Source organism: Plodia interpunctella, chromosome 28 (assembly GCF_027563975.2).
Source record: "Plodia interpunctella isolate USDA-ARS_2022_Savannah chromosome 28, ilPloInte3.2, whole genome shotgun sequence".
NCBI lineage: Eukaryota > Metazoa > Arthropoda > Insecta > Lepidoptera > Pyralidae > Plodia > Plodia interpunctella.
Genome location: NC_071321.1, coordinates 1,343,312 through 1,361,562, shown reverse-complemented (window position 1 = coordinate 1,361,562; position 18,251 = coordinate 1,343,312). Strand labels below are relative to the sequence as shown.

General features: G+C 37.1%; 2 protein-coding genes across 6 annotated transcripts in view; one reads left to right on the top strand and one right to left on the bottom strand.

Annotated features, from left to right (window-relative positions):
• The window catches only part of ACC (Acetyl-CoA carboxylase), an 81,349-nt gene that overhangs the window by 40,607 nt on the left and 22,491 nt on the right, over window positions 1-18,251 (top strand). For all 4 annotated transcript variants that reach the window (XM_053766012.2, XM_053766013.1, XM_053766014.2 and 1 more), the window contains 12 exons: window positions 178-389; window positions 844-949; window positions 1,127-1,264; window positions 1,916-2,022; window positions 2,613-2,749; window positions 3,496-3,582; window positions 3,974-4,056; window positions 4,700-4,809; window positions 5,415-5,543; window positions 6,117-6,299; window positions 15,477-15,616; window positions 16,409-16,619. In XM_053766012.2, coding sequence (XP_053621987.1) covers window positions 178-389; window positions 844-949; window positions 1,127-1,264; window positions 1,916-2,022; window positions 2,613-2,749; window positions 3,496-3,582; window positions 3,974-4,056; window positions 4,700-4,809; window positions 5,415-5,543; window positions 6,117-6,299; window positions 15,477-15,616; window positions 16,409-16,619 — 1,643 coding nt within the window. The remainder of the gene's footprint in view (window positions 1-177; window positions 390-843; window positions 950-1,126; window positions 1,265-1,915; window positions 2,023-2,612; window positions 2,750-3,495; window positions 3,583-3,973; window positions 4,057-4,699; window positions 4,810-5,414; window positions 5,544-6,116; window positions 6,300-15,476; window positions 15,617-16,408; window positions 16,620-18,251) is intronic.
• On the bottom strand, window positions 6,310-13,939 carry LOC128681814 (odorant receptor 30a-like). 2 transcript variants are annotated; one of them, XM_053766016.2, is made up of 9 exons: window positions 13,459-13,939; window positions 12,454-12,573; window positions 11,058-11,194; window positions 10,301-10,612; window positions 9,644-9,852; window positions 9,071-9,170; window positions 8,252-8,347; window positions 7,797-7,955; window positions 6,310-6,906 (listed from the first exon to the last, which is right to left on the bottom strand). In XM_053766016.2, the coding sequence occupies exons 1-9, from the start codon at window positions 13,505-13,507 to the stop codon at window positions 6,862-6,864; spliced, it is 1,227 nt and encodes a 408-aa protein (XP_053621991.1). In that variant the 5' UTR covers window positions 13,508-13,939; the 3' UTR covers window positions 6,310-6,861. The 2 variants fall into 2 exon arrangements, with proteins under 2 accessions (XP_053621991.1, XP_053621992.1); XM_053766017.2 differs by lacking the exon at window positions 12,454-12,573.

Sequence of the window (18,251 nt, the reverse complement as noted above, 5' to 3'; positions counted from 1 at the left end):
AAGTGTGTCTGTCTGTGTACTTGGCTGTACTTTATTTGATAGCTAATTTTGTTGCGGTAGTTCTTAGATATGTTTGATCAAAATCGGTTTAGCTGTTCAAAAAAAGTTGTTAGCGAAATGAATATTGAAAGTCGGTGGTTTTTTTAATTTGTCTAACGAATAAACTTGTTTCCCTAGGCATCCTACTCTCAATCGACGGCGCCTCGTACACGACCTACTTAAAGGACGAAGTGGACAAATATCGGATCGTGATCGGAAACCAAACGGTTGTCTTCGAAAAGGAGAAGGACCCTTCGAAACTTAGGGCGCCATCTGCCGGCAAGTTGATCAACACTCTGATTGAAGACGGCGGTCACGTGGACAAGGGACAACCGTACGCTGAAATTGAGGTAAGATCCTTCATAGCCGTTTTCCTCATGGCTGAGGGTCGTGGTCATTATGTTGAAGCTGTGGTGGTGTAATGGCTAAGACACCTGTGGATTGAAAGGTCTCAGGTTCGTATCCTACTCGTGCCATATGAGTTTGTATACCAATCTGACTCATGTATAGCTGTTTTCATAGACCACAACTTGCTTCCGGTGAAGGAAATCATCGTGAGGAAACCTGCACACTGGTCGACAGTTCAGTTCACTAGTGTGTATGCGACTACCTGTCACTAGACGGGGGTAAGTAGTCGTGAAATTAATGTCAAATGCCTTTATGCGACTTGAATAAAATCTGAGACCAGTGTTAGCAATAACACACTCGATATGATGATGATCATTATGTCGAATGAAACACAAAAACTTATATAAAATATAATTAATATAATATAAAATATAATCTTCTTTAATTGGCTGACAGGTGATGAAAATGGTGATGACTTTGTCCGCCCCGGAGTCTGGAAAAGTGACGTGGAATCTCAGGCCTGGCGCAGTGTTGGACATGGGCTCGCTTATTGGAACATTGGGTAAGGCTTTAGGCGACTTAATTTTGTTAAGACATTAAAAATAGTCACATACAGGAGAGTAGATTAAATTTTATTAAGAGTATGGTATTGAGAATGACATAGGGTACCTTTCATTCCGGAAAATTTACCGAATTTATAATAATATGTAACGATGTAAATAAATTGTTTTCTACTTAGAACTGGACGATCCATCGTTGGTGACCACCGCCCAACCTTACAAGGGCCAGTTCCCACTAGAGGACAATTCGCCCGTTTCGGAAAAACTGAATCACGCGCACAACAAATACAGAGCTATATTGGAGAACACTCTAGCTGGTAAGATTTTTATTTTTTTAGTTTATGACGAGAAAATATGACTTGATCGTAACTGGTGCGTTAAAGAACATGTTGGCTAAGCTTTTATAAGTTTCTCGCAGTTTTCGTATGTTTTTCAACAAATGATTGTTTATTTTAAGCAAATTGTGACAGATAATACAAATCCCGTTTGCCAATTATTTTTAAATCTACGTGAAATGATCCATCTGTTTGTTTATTCGTGTCTAAACTCTATATTGTACGAAGAAAACACACACCTACAGAGAAAGTAGTAAAAAAAGCAAGAGACGCTTACAAAGACTGACTTAACCCAGAAAGGGATTTCTTCCAGTCAACTAATTTGAAAGGAAATAATTTAACGCACAAAGTGAGATAGCGTAAGACAAACGTGCAATATGAAGAAAATAGAAGTACACGAAACATCAAGTAATATAAAAACAATGAATTACTCTATTATAATTACACACAATATGTACATAAAACAATATAAATAAATTAATATAAATATTATCACAGTCTATGAATTATCACAATGATCTTAATATATATCCATGTTATCTAGACTATACACATATTTTTTTACAATTCTTTGACCTTGTCAACTGTCCTATTAATTTAATGTTAATAATTATTTTTAATGTTATTTCACAGGATACTGCCTACCAGAGCCGTACAACACACCTAGACTCCGAGAAATCGTTGAGAAATTCATGTTGAGTCTAAGAGATCCGTCGCTGCCACTACTTGAATTGCAGGAGGTGAGAAACATGCGCTGTCGGTTATATACGGGTCGATTGACAGTGTAATTCACTCAATAAAAAATACATATTATTGAGTGACTTACACTGTCAATCGACCCGTACAGCGCGGTGGTGAAAATAAAAGTAAATCCTTGAGAAATTTGTTGAATCTCCGAGACTTACCCTCTGCCACTTGATTGCCATCGAGTGAGTTGCAAGTGGTGAGAAGCATTTTGTCTTTATCGTCGAGAGAATTACTCAGTCAATCGACCCGTGCATCGCGGTGTTGATAAAGACTTAGATCGTTGAGAAATTCATTTTGAGTATTAGAGATCCGTCCAGAATTTGAGTTACAACAAGTGAGAAACATATGTTTTGTCTATATTATCGAGTTAATTACGTGGTCATTGTGGTACTTGGTATATATCCTCTTTGTGGATGTTGTACGAGACGATTAAGAGATACAACCTAGGCGGCTGATAGGCAACAATAGCATTTCCAATGAGTGTTGAAGTCAGGCATTATAAATCCCAACCGAAGATTCTTCAAAGTTTCAACATGTCATGCCAAAGAACATTTCTGTAAAACAATATTATTTGATCCATCAGGTACTATCATCAACCTCTGGTCGCATCCCCATAGCAGTGGAGAAGAAGGTGCGGAAATTAATGGCTTTGTATGAGAGGAATATCACCAGCGTGCTGGCCCAGTTCCCGAGCCAGCAGATCGCCAGCGTCATCGATCAGTGAGTTATATTTTTCAAATTGTTATATATTAATAACTTAGGATGATATACATCACTTATTGACGTCAAAAATTTACTTAAAACTAAATCTACCGCCGAGGTCTTTAAAACTACACAACGGATTTTGATGCGGAGTTTAAAAAAAAATAGACTGATTCAAATGGAAGGTATATAGAAGAAAAAAATATGTAAGTATGAACAATAATGGTAAGCCCTTCTGGCATGACAGGGACCGACATTGTTCGAATGAGTTTCTTTCGACATTTCTTCGCAGAGGTGGTCGTTCCGAAATGCCAGTAGTTTGTAGCTGTTGAAAAATTACTATATAATATAAAATTTGACGTGAAAAAGTGCCTGTTTAGGTCTAATTTCTGAATAAATTTTATGATTTGCTATAATTTATTGTGGTTCGAAGAAGAATTAAGTTTATAATTTAATATGGTTTTACCCGATCGAAGACGCGTGTGATGTAGGTATGATCTACTATTTATATATGTTTTTACCCCCGGCGCATCGGCGCATCGGCTATCTGTGTATCTGTCTGTATCTTCGTAGCTCCCAGACGGATGAACCGATTTTCGTTTAGTTTTTGTTTTGTGTCATAGATAATTTTATCCCGAGTGTTTTTAGCTATGTTTCATGAAAATCTGTTGAGCCGTTCAAAAGTTGTAGCGAAATGAATATTGAAAGTCGGCGGTATTTTTTTAATTTGTCCATACTTGTAATTATATATATATCGTTTCCAGTCACGCAGCGTCGCTAGCGAAACGTGCTGACAGAGATGTGTTCTTCATGAGTACACAAGCTTTGGTAGTGCTCGTACAGAGATATAGGTACGTATTATCCTACTAATCTATAAATATAATCCTAACTAATATTATAAATGCGAAAGTATGTATGTTTGTTACCTCTTCACGCTCTATCTACTCGATCAGTCTTCTTGAAATTTTGCATACGTATAGTTTGAAGTATGGAGAAGGACATAGGGTACTTTCCTCAGCAAAGCCGCGGCCTAAAAGCTAGTATTATAAATGCGAAAGTTTGTGTGGATGTATGTGTCTATGTTTGTTACTCTTTCACGCGAAATCTACTGGACAGATTGTTATGAAATTTGGTACACGGGTAGAACATAACCTGGGCTACTTTTTATCCCGAAATTCAAACGGGAGCGAAGGCCCCGGGCAGCATCTAGTTGTTAAATATATTAATGTTGCTTCTACACAGGAACGGCATCCGTGGTAGAATGAAGGCGGCGGTGCACGATCTCCTCAAACAGTACTACCAGGTGGAATGTAATTTCCAACTCGGTGAGTTTCATTGAAGACTACAATGATAATGAAAAATTTTGATATTTAAAATTGTAATGTCGAATGATACATTATATACCATTTGTGTATATTTATTATAGTTTTATATATTCATATTTATATTATGCTATATACAGGGTTACTAGTGTCTAACGCATAACCTTCCAAAGGCGTATAAGCTGTATAGAGACTAACATATTTTGTTCTACGACTTTTGTCTAAACGTAATAAATACAAAAATTTCCCTTTTTTTAAATTTTAATGTTGTTTCTATTAAAATGTTAACTCTGTGTTCGATTTAGATAACGCTACTGTACTGTCTCGTGTTGCTTGGCTATTAGAGTTAAGATGTGTAGAATCGCAAATTAGATTGTATTTTTTTATATGAAAAAAAAAAACGACTATGATATGAATACGTATAGATACGATAGAATAAAAGTTGCTTGTGCATGTGCCCAAGTAGTCTTTAGGAGGTATTGCGTTTGATACCATTAATCCTGTATTTATATGCTTTACCCTGTATATATTATGCTTTATGTGAAATATTTAAATTTACCGTATCACATTTATCTCTTTCTCTTGTACACAATAAAACCTTGTGGCAAAAATGTCGTTTTTGTAAATAACTTGTTTTATGTTTCAGGATCGTACGACAAGTGTGTAGTGACTCTAAGAGATCGCTATAAGGACGATATGCAACCTGTTGCCAACATCATTTTCTCCCACAACCAGGTCGCTAAGAAGAATCTATTGGTAAGAAATTATTTTGTTCATTACCGTGTCTCGTCAGTAATCCCAACTAATATTATAAATGCGAAAGTAAGTTTGTTACCTCTTCACACTCCATCTACTCAACCAATCTTCTTGAAATTTTGAAGTGTGGAGAAGGACATAGGATACCTTTCATACCGGAAAATTAATGCGGGCGAAGCCGCGGGCAAAAGCTATAACTCAAGTTTATAATTTTCTCTTGTAAAAAGACAAATAAAACTAGACTGGCGTATTACACTAACACACCAGTTTGGTTTTCCAACACTAAATGTGCTATATATGATACACACACACACACACACACACACACACACGGCGCATGTTTTAAATAAAACATCCGTTTGATTTATTATCAAATTAATTTAATCCTAACTAATATTATGAATGCAAAATTAAGTTTGTTTATTTGTTACCTATTCACGCTTTATATGCTGAACCAATTTTATTGAAATTTTGCATACATGTAGTTTGAAGTATGGAGAACGTAAGTCCGTATATTTCACCCCAAAATACTAGTCTCGTGGGAAAAACACGTTTTCACAATAAAAGTTGTAGTGTAATTTTTAAATACTATAATTTGTTAATAGGTGACGCTACTGATCGACCATCTATGGTCAAACGAACCCGGCTTGACGGACGAGTTGGCGGCCACCCTCAATGAGCTGACGTCTCTCCATAGAGCAGAACATAGCAGAGTCGCTTTGAGAGCGAGACAGGTGAGAAATAGAACAAAAAAAAAATGAATGGATAATTCATTTTTTTTTAGCTGTTTAAGTCCCACTTGTGGACAATTCATAGTTATCCTTGGTAATCTCTTGCCATTCATTGTCGAATGTTTTGATGTCATCCGATCGTTTGTTATATTTCATTTACTGTTTCAAAATCATATTGCTATTCCAAAGTTGCGCGGTCGCTACCCATGAAAGAAGATAATACGCTAGTCGAAGGAAAACCAGAGGAGTGTTGGCTTGATGTCGTCGAGGATGATATGCGTGACAATGGTCTGACAACTAGCGATGGTGACGACCGTGCGAAGTGAAGAAGAAAAAGTAGGAATGCGGACGTTGGGCTTGATGCCTTACGGCCGGGGAAGACTTGGGAAAATGCTTAGATTAAGTAGATTGAATGGATTGAAGACAAAGTAAAGTTGAATTTGTAGTTTTGAAAGATTAAAAAATATATATCTAAATACTTTTATTGAAACAAAAATTCAGATACAATCGGAATCAATTGTCAATTTTAACGACTAGTAATTTATGTTAACCTTATCTTTATATTTTAATACCCAGGTCCTCATCGCAGCTCACCAACCGGCGTACGAGCTGCGCCACAACCAAATGGAGTCCATATTCCTGTCAGCTGTCGACATGTATGGACACGACTTCCACCCTGAGAACCTTCAGAAGTTGATCCTGTCTGAGACTTCTATATTCGACATTCTACACGATTTCTTCTACCACACCAATGCTGCGGTAAGCGTTTTACTCTCATCTAGTTTTATCTAGGTCCCACCTAGCATCATCTAGGTGATATTTAGCTTTATCTAGGTCCCACATAGCGTCATCTAGGTGCTATTTAGCTTTATCTAGGTCCCACATAGCATCATCTAGGTGCTATTTAGCTTTATCTAGGTCCCACCTAGCATCATCTAGGTGATATTTAGCTTTATCTAGGTCCCATATAGCATCATCTAGCTGTGTCAATGTAGTCGCGTGTAATCAAGCTCTAGCGACATATTGATGTTATTGTGACGCCGAAACCATAAAGTCCATATTCCTATAGGCAGTACGTACTTATAGACACGATCTCCACCCTGAGAACCTTCAGAAATTGATCCTGTCTGAGAATTCTATATTCTACGTTCTACACGATGTCTTCTACCACACGAATGCTGCGGTATATTATAGATGTGAAAGTACGTGTAAAGGTTTGATATAAGAAAAAAATGATTTGATTTTTACTTTATACGTAAATAAGCGTCATACAAGAACCACTGCTAGCTAAATTAGTCGAGTTAAACATGAGTGTTTTTGATTATTTCTTGAGTAGTGTGAACATTGAATACGCCGTCTTCACTATCTGAAAAATAAATAGTGCTATTAGTTTACGTTTTAGATAAAAATATTACAGGTATATTTGTAATGCAAATGTGGGGCGTGGTTCTCGCTTTGTTCGCTCGCTTTTGCGTCGGTCACAAGTAACGTATCTAACCTACAGATTCTGAAAAAAAAGTTATCCAATATGACTATAGATTATGTATGACTAGCTCTTGCCCGTGGTTTCGCCCGCGTGATTTTCCACGGGAGCATTTATTTTTCCGGAATGGCAAGTACCCTATATGTCCTTCTCCGTACTTCAAACTACATGTGTGCAAAATTTCAAGATTGATTAAGTAGATAAGGAGTGAAGAGGTAATGAACAAACAAGCTTACTTTCGCATTTATAGTATTACGAAAATATTAGGCCCAAATTGAGTTATGCGAAAAATATATCCTATAAAAGATTACCAAGAATTGAGAACCTCCTCATTTTTATGCCGGTTAAAAAATATTATACGAAATGACTGTTGTTAAAAAAATGTATGTCAATATCGTAATACCAAATCTTATTAGGAAAAACATAATTATAATTCTTTATATCGGAAATAATCCATAGTGAATGTTAGTAACAATGTTAAGACTATGTTAGCAACTTATTTAAATGAATCTGGGTCCAGTGTTTGAGTGTGGGCCTGTGACCCTGCCAGCAATAACAGAGAGAAGGCTGCTGGGGCTAGCATCCACTCTCCGCATCAGAGAGGCTACCCTCTTCTGCACTATGGCTTGGAAGGTCCACCCGCGCCTCTGCAAACATTCCCGATGCGGAACAGTGTCTCGGTAACCTCAACAGTGCCCTCAGCCCGTTATTATATTGAACAGTAGGTATATAAAATCGGTCCGAATAGAAAGGATCCCTATGAATATACTCACAAAAACAAAGAACTCCATATCGAACAAAAAGAAATATATCGCCTGTATCTGGACCGTTGACTGGAACCTGGCTATCATGAAGCACAGGGTCTTCCGTAGACCAATATCTCTATTGGACTCCCACCCGCAGTTGAAGATTCGTGTCGGCGTCGCCTCCGCCTGAAAAGAGATGTTTCTTATTATTATTAAGATTAAGCGGCTTGTCGGCTCACCAGCGCCACCACACATCCTAATTCTAACTAATATTATAAATGCGAAAGTAAGTTTGTTACCTCTTCACGCTCTATCTACTCAACCAATCTTTTTGAAATTTTGTAAACATGCAGTTTGAAGTACGTAGAAGGACTTAGGGTACATTTCATCGCAGAAAAATAAATATTCCCGTAGGAAAATTTACGCGGTCTAACGCGTGTGACTAAAACTTTAAATGTAATTTAAAAAGAGTTTAATCTTACGGTTGCCTTCAGTTGATGAGCTCTGTAGCATATAATATATATATAGAGGATGACAACTATTGTGAAAATTGAGTATCTCTCGTCAAACCCGTAACCCTGAAACAACCATATACGTTCACTGCGTGAAAATAAATAAATAAATACATATTTTAAAAAATGCACATGCATTCTTACATACCTAATGATATTCTACAAACAAAATACTCCTAGCGTGTCGTAACACGCGAGGCGCGATTCCGCTATCAAAATTAAATATAACATAAAAAGTCGATCTCAACACTAATGAATTAATTTGTTTTCATATTTGTGTTGTAATCGCTTCTTGTGACATTAGAATGACGAAATTTTCATATTGAAAATAGCAAGGCTACATGTCATCACGTTCAATGATTCAAATTTAGATTTATTTATTGCAAGTCACAAGTTTGAAGTTGTTGCAAAGATAAATTATAAGTACAGAATACGCCCTGCAAGAACACGGCGAAAATGGGGGCAACTAATTTACTTACCAATTAAACTTTAAAATCCTAAGCCTACCTAATATTATAAATGCGAAAGTAAGTTTTTTTGTTACACCTTCATGCTCTATCTCCTCAACCAATCTACTTAAAAAATTGCATACATGTAGTTTGAAGTATGAAGAAGGACATAGAGTGCCTTTCATCCCGGAAAATAACTGTTCCCGTGGACAATTGGCAAAGTCGCTGGCAACAGCTAGTTAACATATAATTTACATAAAAAAGGGGAATTGAAGTGATAAGAGACTTTTGTTTAACTTTTTTGAACATGTTGAGATAGAAAATTAATAAATGAACATACCTCTAATATATAAAACATGCAACAGCATAGTTGCGCTAGAATCCCTATGGTTAGTATACCAAGCCACAAATTGAATGTGTCGTTTAAAAGATCAACGAACCTGTAATAGTTTATTACATTATGAATGGCAGATGGATTTATTCTAGTTCTAACTTATATATATATATAGCCTCGGTATCCCTCTTAAAATATTGCTAATTTATTATATATAAGAGGAAATATAAAGTAAGAGGAAAGAATTATATTTCTGTATGTATCTAACGAACAAACTCATACTACGAGACCGATTTTGATAACTGACACAGATAGGCCTTCTTTTGTCGTGAATGTCGAAGAAGTCTACGATAAAGCGAATAAAGATAATACGTTTGTTAACATGACTTTCATATTATCTGTGCATACATAAACTAATTCTAACTATTATTATAAATGCGAAAGTAAGTTTGTTGCCTCTTTAAGCATTATCTGCTCAACCAATCTTATTGAAATTTTGCACACATATAATTTGAAGTACGGAGAAGGAAATATAACCGTGCTGCCGTGGGAAAAACACGCTAGTAAAATTCTACTTACCGAAATGTTCTATTATGCTCCCTAATAACATTACCCACCATTTTGTTCCTATCACCATCCTCCTGAATCAAGATGGCGTCTTCCAAAGCGGTGTTGGCCAGTTCGAATTTTAGACACGCGTGTCCTGTAGAAACCATTATAAACGCCTCGAAACCGGTGAAGTACACGAAATACTGACAACAGCAGAAGAAAGTGTAAATGAACATTATCTGTAAATAATTTATGTACTTGAAAATTTTTACTTACGGCCGCTATATATAGCTAAGTAACTGAACCTATAGGTTCAGTTACTTGAAACCGTTAAGTAATGATTTGATGAAAAACTATAAGCTACTTTAAATCAATGCACTGATAGCGTTAGATACATATAGCTTAAAAAAAATAAACACATTCTAGATATATAAACACAGAGGAAAAGCAAACTGATTCGAACATTTAGCCCGTTAAAGTGGACTAGACTGACTGCTGGTAATTCTTAAATGTAATACCAGCTCCACACTGTCGCCCACACACATGGCGAAGCGAATACGCGAACATTGCGTAGTTAGTACGAATGCTTTTATTTACCGCAATGAAAAACCGGCAATATATATCGGAAACTGCCGTGGCGCCGGCATAAAAATTAGACAGCTTATCGTGAAATTTAAAAGAAATCACCTCAAAATACGGCGACTCGAATCGTGCTGCGGCGTCTTCCGCAAATGGATTGTTTAAATCGGTAATCATGTAACCATTTTCACCTTTGTTAATATTGTTTAAAACGTTCATCACGGCTGCGTTAAATGGAAAAGTAAACACCGCAATGAAAACGCATATTGTCCAAAGCTTTTCATAGAATATGTTATTTTTTATGTTTTGTTGGACGATGTTGCGTATCTTTTTTGAAGCGCTGTTGGCTAAAGCATAGTCGCGTTCCATCTCTTGTATTATAGAATTAGCATTGTGCCTTTTGTAGTAGAAGAGCGACATCTGAAAATTATAATAGAAGTTATTACTTATAGAGGCATTCCCGATCGATATTTTTTAAATATAAAACTTGCATTTTAATGGTTAGGGATTAGATTCATTATAATGTTATCGTCTTGTGGCGTGTGGTTCCGTCTTAGTATAGAACCACTTCATATCCTCCAGTGGATGTCGTTCGAGGCGACTAAGGGTCACATAACCGAGGCAGCTGTAAGCAACAATAGCATTCCCAAGGAGGGTTGACGATAGGCGGCCGGTTGTCGATGAAACGTTCGTAGACGAAGCAATCGTCGGAGAACCTTTTCACACTCTAAAATCACAGCTAAATCGTCAAAATTGTAAGGTTTTTTTTACGATGACCTCGGGTTTCGCGGCTCTACAACCCCGGACAACAACGAAGCCGGGAACATGCGGAGATTTGGAAGTGAGATAATGTTATGAGTACCACCTTGAGTACCACCATCGAGAAAGGTCCTGAGACGGTGCTGATCCGGATGACGTTCGCCAGGTCGCCCTCGGAGAAGAAACGCCATATGTCAATAGTTGTTATGGCGAGGTATGGTGCCGATGAGAGGCCCACTACCACTGAACATAAAATTGTAAAAAACACTCAATTGACCACACTAAAATTTAAGTTACTATCGTGATTACAAACGAGCACAAAACAACTTCTTATCAAATATTAGCATCTTTATTATCATTTTAAAGATTCTAATCTATTGGTGAAAAACTTGAAATTAATGCGTTTAATTGAGTTTAATGCGAATAAACAGATAGACGCCGCAGAGGACTTTTTTAATATGTATAAGAAAAGGTTATAAGGAAGGATAAGGATGTTTAAACTGGTGTCAGATTTTATTCAAGACGTCTTTTTTTATTCGTCGACACCCAGAACCGCAAACAAATATACCGAAACACCAAGAACCGCAGACAAATATTTGGGTTAATTACGAACGTTTATCACTACGGCCGTCGTCAAATACCTAAACAAAATGTCTTTCGTAATCGTCTCATAAAATTAATACATTATATTTAATCCTAACTACTAACAGGAATTATAACGTCTCGCCATCTATACTTTTATTATAAAGAGGTAAGCGTTTGTGAGTTCGTATGTATGAGGCGGGTAATCACCGAAACTACCGAACCGATTTCAAAAATTCTTTCACTATTAGAAAGGTACATTATGCAAGATTGCTATAGGCTATATTTTATCTCAAAATTCCAACGAGAGCAAAGCCCCGGGCAACATCTATTTAGATATAAATTCATTATAACATAAGGACAAATCCATATGTTATATGTTTATAGGTTCGAAAATATAATAATACATTTAAAAAGATGATGAGATTTTAGTTCCCCGAAATGCGCCTAGCGTATCGTGTCGCAGTTGTCATGAAATTTCTACAACACGCTAGGCGGGATTTCAAATGTTTATTTGAGGTTTTCGATGTATTTGTTTATTATAAAAGCTACACACTTACAGTGGTCCAACACAAGCTGTGAGCCAAGGAACATAACACTTGCTAGACAAAAATAAAACACATATATACTATTTATCTATACTATTATTATAAAGAGGAAAGCGTTTGTGAGTTTGTATGTTTGAGGCGGGTAACCTCCGAAACTACTGAACCGATTTCAAAAATTATTTCACCATTAGACAGGTATATTATCCAAGATTGCTATAGGCTGTATTTTATCTCAAAATCCTTACGGAAGCGATGTTGCCCCGGGCAACATCTAGTTCATTCATAAAGCTATTTAACCTATTATAAAAAATGACAACATTAGGGAGATGAGTGTGTGGTGTTGGTGTGCTGCGGCCGCGCGGCACTTCTTACCAATAGCTAATAATCTCCATTTATCCGTTTTGGAATTAGGATACATCATACCAATAGTCATAATTCCTGATATTATTGTGTAAGTCGAGCTGAATGAATTAAAATGTTGGTTACCATCGTCTGCAATAATAGATAGGGGTTAAAATCTATACGACTACATCTCAATAGAAAACTGGACCGAAATCACAAAATATTTAGGTTTTTTCCTTGATTTAGACGCTAAATACTAATTGTATTCTAAATTTGAAGCTTCTATGTCTGCTAGAATTGCCTTAGATCGGTCAGTCAGTGAATGACGAAATCAAGAAACTTTTACAAGTTTCAATTCTTATACCACTGGTTCAAATTGAATGAAATTTGAAATATACAGTGTTTATACAATACCTGCTTATAGTTACTGAAAATGTAGGCTTCCTGTTTTATCCACAACGAAGTTATTGGGGTTCGAAATTGGCCTGAATTGCTTCGAGAAAAGGGTGGTACGGCCGTGCCGCTTTTTAAGTTCGACTTGGCGGGGGCATTGCCGTGCCCCCAGATAAGAATAGATAGATATATAGAGATCGCGATTGGACTAGTGAAACTTTGTGAGACTAAATCTCAATCCCAACTAATATTATATATGCAAAAATAAAGTTTGTATCTCTTAAATGTATTATCTACTCGGTTTTGAAATGTCTCATACATACAATAAAGGACATAGGCCACGTTTCATTCTGCGAAAATGTACATTCTTGTGGAAAATTAACGCAGGCGAAGTCGCGGGTAAATGCTAGTTCAACTATAGTTGAACTCGACGTCTCAGTTGGTCTACAGGTCGTTGTGACCGAATATAGATTCAGTCAGATAATCACACAGATTCAATTAGCTCCAAAGTAAGTTCGAGACTTGTGTTATCTGATACTAACTTAACGATACTATATATTATAACATCTTACTAATATTACAAATGCGAAAGTCAGTTTTAATTTAGGTAATGTATTAAAAATAAAAAAAACATTCTATTACCTTTTACATTTTCGCAATGTTTTTCGCTATTTTTATTTGAAATCCTCATCGTTTTATAATAAAAAGGAAAGAATAAAATCCTTCGTTACTATGCTTGTAAGAATCTATTGACAATTTCAACATTAGTAGAGCTTTTATACTAAAAAAATGACTTCAAAAGACATAATGATTTTATATTACTAGATAGAGGATGTTTTATTTATATTAGGTGTATATTTTATCAAGTCTGTCAAGCTTGTACAGCTAAACTGCTGAATAGATTTTGATGAAATTTGTTGTACAAATATAGTCATCATAATCTTCATCGAGTGTGTTATTGCTAACACTGGTGTCAGATTTTATTCAAGTCGCCTAAAGGCATCTGACATGATTTTTACGACTACTTACCTCCATCAAGTGGCAGGTAGTCGCATACACACTAGGGAACTGTAATATAGTCAAAAGATCCGACTTCAAATATCGGCTACTTTTACCCCCCACAGACCAGAAAGGGGAGTGAAAGTTATTTGTATTTGACAATCGCACCTGATTTGCCGCGAGCGGAGTAACGGGAATCAGCTAATACAAATACTTATTTCATGTAACTTACCTTAAATTTATTGTCAGGGCCTCGCTCCCGTGGGAATTTCGGGATAAAAAGTACCCTATGTGTTATTCCAGGTTATGTATTATCCGTGTACCAAATTTCATAACAATCCGTCCAGTAGATTTTGCGTGAAAGAGTAAAAAACATGCAGACACACACATACATAAATCCCCACAAACTTTCGCATTTATAATAGATATTAGTAGGATTTCCGAATTAATAGAAATATTAATTAAAAGTATGGCTACCCTATATATTATAATGAGGGTGCAACAATGTCGATACCGCCTTAGGGGCTACTTAGCTAAGCATAAAAGGTAATTTTAATAATGTCTTATTACCAATACAATGTATTTCTCATGTTTAACGAGTTTAAATGTTTTGACCCGTGTAACAAAAGTTTTAGCTTGCGTTGAATGTTACGTCACAATCGCTTTTTGTGACAATCCACGAGAAAAGTTAACTTATGGAGGGCAGTTGCTTATGACGTAATCTACGCTATGATTGGTTGTCGCGCACAATGGCGCGCTGTGATTGGTTAGCTGCGTCTCACTGCACTGATTCGACTCGAAGGTGCTACTAATAGACAATAATAGCATTTCCAAAGAGGGGTTGACATCAGGCGGGACGCTTGTTAAATCATAGCCAAATTTTTTGGTATTTTTTTTGCGCTAAAGATTTTGGGGCATCACAATTCAGAATGTATCCGGGACCGCGCGAAGGTGAGGGAGAGACATCTGTACATATCTCTAGATTCATTTTCCCGGCTTCGCTCAGGTAAAATAATAATTGGAAAGGGGTCACCACAGCTAATCAACGCCTGCAACAGCAGAGGTGTCACACGCGCGATGCTTTCTTTGTGTACTAGGATCGTTAGCCACAGTGCCCTGTAATCACACCGCCTGTCTCGCCCTTCAAACCGGAATACAACTGCTGTTTGCCGGCAAATATGGATGTGAGTTAGGTGCCCAATGCAGACAACCTTACCAAAGTTCATTCAAACTAATTATTGCCCGTGGCTTTTGGGAGTTTTTAGATAAAATATAGCCTATAACAAAATTGGATAATGTACCTTTCTAATGGTGAAAGAATTTTTGAAATCGGTTGGGTAGTTTCGGAGATTACCCGCCTCAAACATACAACCTCACAAATGCTTACCTCTTTATAATAATAGTATAGATTAAAACAGTTTATCCTCACATATTATAAAACAAAGTCCTCTACCGCGTCTGACTGTCTGTTCGCGATAAACTCAAAAACTGCTGCACGGATTTTCACGCGGTTTTCACCAGTAGATACAGTGATTCCTGAGGAAGGTTTATAGGTATAATTTAATAAATTTTTACTCGAGCGAAGCCGGGACGGGCCGCTACTTTGCAAAACAAAGCAATAATACAATTATCTTTATAATATAACTGTCGTTTCTCAACAGGTATGCAATGCGGCCTTAGAAGTGTACGTGCGTCGCGCCTACACGTCGTACGACATCACATGCCTGCAGCACCTGGCTTTGTCCGGAGAATTGGGCGTGGTGCACTTCCAGTTCGTGCTGCCCACTGGACATCCCAATAGGTATGTTAATCCAATCCAACTAATATTATAAATGCGAAAGTAATTGACAACCTCGGTGGCGCAGTGGGAAGGTTTTGCCACTGAACCGAGAGGTCCCGGGTTCGATCCCCGGTCGGGTCGTGATGGAAAATGATCTTTTTCTGATTGGCCCGGGTCTTGGATGTTTATCTATATATGTATTTATTATAAAATATAGTATCGTTGAGTTAGTATCCCATAATACAAGTCTCGAACTTACTTTGGGGCTAGCTCAATCTGTGTGATTTGTCCCAATATATTATATATTATTATATTAGTAAGTTTGTTTGTTACCACAGGAGTTATCTACTAAACCAATCTTCTTGAAATTACGCATATATGTAATTAAGAGTATGGAGAAGGACATATACCTTTATTCCGGAAAGAGCTATTGTTCTCGTGGGATTTGCGAAAAATCTGTATTCCTTTATAGGTGGCGCTAAATGTTAATAATGTGAACATTGCAATAAACATTCTAGATGGCGCTGTGTTCATTTTAAATGCGCTATGGATGTTTTATTTTAATCAAACGTCAATCAAGCGATTCTGCATATCTGCTGCGTTCAAACGAATCGTTTGAACGATTCGTTTAGAATACGCGATAAAAGTATAACTGAAATTTTACTTCGATTCCTTTTAAGAACTGAAATTCACGCGTGTGACGCCGCGGGCAAAAGCTACTATTTATATAAAGACTTAGTGTGTACACTAAGTCGCAATCTACAATTCCCTATTTTTAAATGAATTATTTTATAACCTGCAAATATTTCACAGAATCCCGATCAGCCAATCAGAGATCGAGTTGTCCGCGGCGCAAGACCAAGAGGGCATCCCAGCCGAGCTGTGCACGGCCGCGATGAGGAAATGCCACCACAGGACGGGGGCGCTCGCTGCGTTCGATTCGTTCGATCAGTTCGTGCAGTACGCCGACGAGCTGTTGGATCTCGTCCATGATTTTGCTAGCTCCGCCAATGTCAGGAGAGAGGTGAGAACTTAAAATTCATTTTAAAATTCATTATTCCATAACCTCTTTGACGACCTCCGTGGCGCAGTGGTAAAGTGCTTGCCTCTGAACTGAGAGGTCTCGGATTCGATCCCCGGTCGGGTCATGATGGAAAATGATCTTTTTCTGATTGGCCCGGGTCTTGGATGTTTATCTATATATGTATTTGTTACTAAATATAGTACCGTTGAGTTAGTACTAACACAAGTCTCGAACTTACTTTGGGGCTAGCTCAATCTATGTGATTTGCCCTTAAATATAAAAAATATATAAAAATGTAAATGTAATATCCTATTGTTTGAATGGATATCGGTGTCAATTTAAGTAAGTAATATAAATTCTTATCCCATTTGTACAGTCAACAGCACATCTAGTTGCCTTGCATGAAGCACTATGGCGTGGGAATAGCGGCGAGTTTGTCATGATTTTGGGTAGGTTGATGTGGTTTTGGTTGTCGACTGGAAGTCTGTGTCAAGACTGCCATTCAAGAAGTAGCACGAGTCATTAGGACAATGACTGTTTCGTAAAATTATTACTCCACTCTCCACAGCTCTACCCTTAGAATGCCGTGGTCGTTAAATACCTTGGACGCAAAATGAGTACATTGCAAAAAATACTTTTTACTTGCAGGTAGTTAAAATATCTTGGTCGCATAATGACTACATCGAAAAAAATGCCCACTTTTCTAAATAATTGCTTTTTCATGGCTATGGTTCTTTCTCCTTGGTGATTGTCCCGGCCACTTATAATATGAATTGATGATTAGATAAAATTATGACGCTGACGTGCTGTCTACAACCATGCTTTACTGTGTTATTTCAAGTGTCAGTGATTTTAAGTGTCACGGGTTTCGATTCAATGCTATTGGAAAAAATAAATGTTCGAGTGTGTTAATTACTAATATTGGTATTAGATTTTATTCAAGTCGCCTAACCGCTACTACCTTTTGGGCGGCTCATGCGCAAAATGTCTCTTTCGCAAAATGTCACGTAGTAGTAAAATGTCTCTTTCGCAAAATGTCACGTAGTAGTAAAATGTCTCTTTCGCAAAATGTCACGTAGTAGTAAAATGTCTCTTTCGCAAAATGTCACGTAGTAGTAAAATTTCTCTTTCGCAAAATGTCACGTAGTAGTAAAATGTCTCTTTCGCAAAATGTCACGTAGTAGTAAAATGTCTCTTTCGCAAAATGTCACGTAGTAGTAAAATGTCTCTTTCGCAAAATGTCACGTAGTAGTAAAATGTCTCTTTCGCAAAATGTCACGTAGTAGTAAAATGTCTCTTTCGCAAAATGTCACGTAGTAGTAAAATGTCTCTTTCGCAAAATGTCACGTAGTAGTAAAATGTCTCTTTCGCAAAATGTCACGTAGTAGTAAAATGTCTCTTTCGCAAAATGTCACGTAGTAGTAAAATGTCTCTTTCGCAAAATGTCACGTAGTGGTAAAATGTCTCTTTCGCAAAATGTCACGTAGTGGTAAAATGTCTCTTTCGCAAAATGTCACGTAGTGGTAAAATGTCTCTTTCGCAAAATGTCACGTAGTGGTAAAATGTCTCTTTCGCAAAATGTCACGTAGTAGTAAAATGTCTCTTTCGCAAAATGTCGCAACAGATACTTTG

Excerpts from the sequence above, each read along its gene's own strand:
- LOC128681814 (XM_053766016.2), bottom strand. The coding sequence starts at position 13,507 with ATGAGGATTTCAAATAAAAATAGCGAAAAACATTGCGAAAATGTAAAA. Across the intron at positions 12,574-13,458 it reads ACATTGCGAAAATGTAAAAG|ACGATGGTAACCAACATTTT; the intron begins GTAATAGAATGT and ends CTATTATTGCAG. Across the intron at positions 9,171-9,643 it reads GAGCATAATAGAACATTTCG|GTTCGTTGATCTTTTAAACG; the intron begins GTAAGTAGAATT and ends AAACTATTACAG.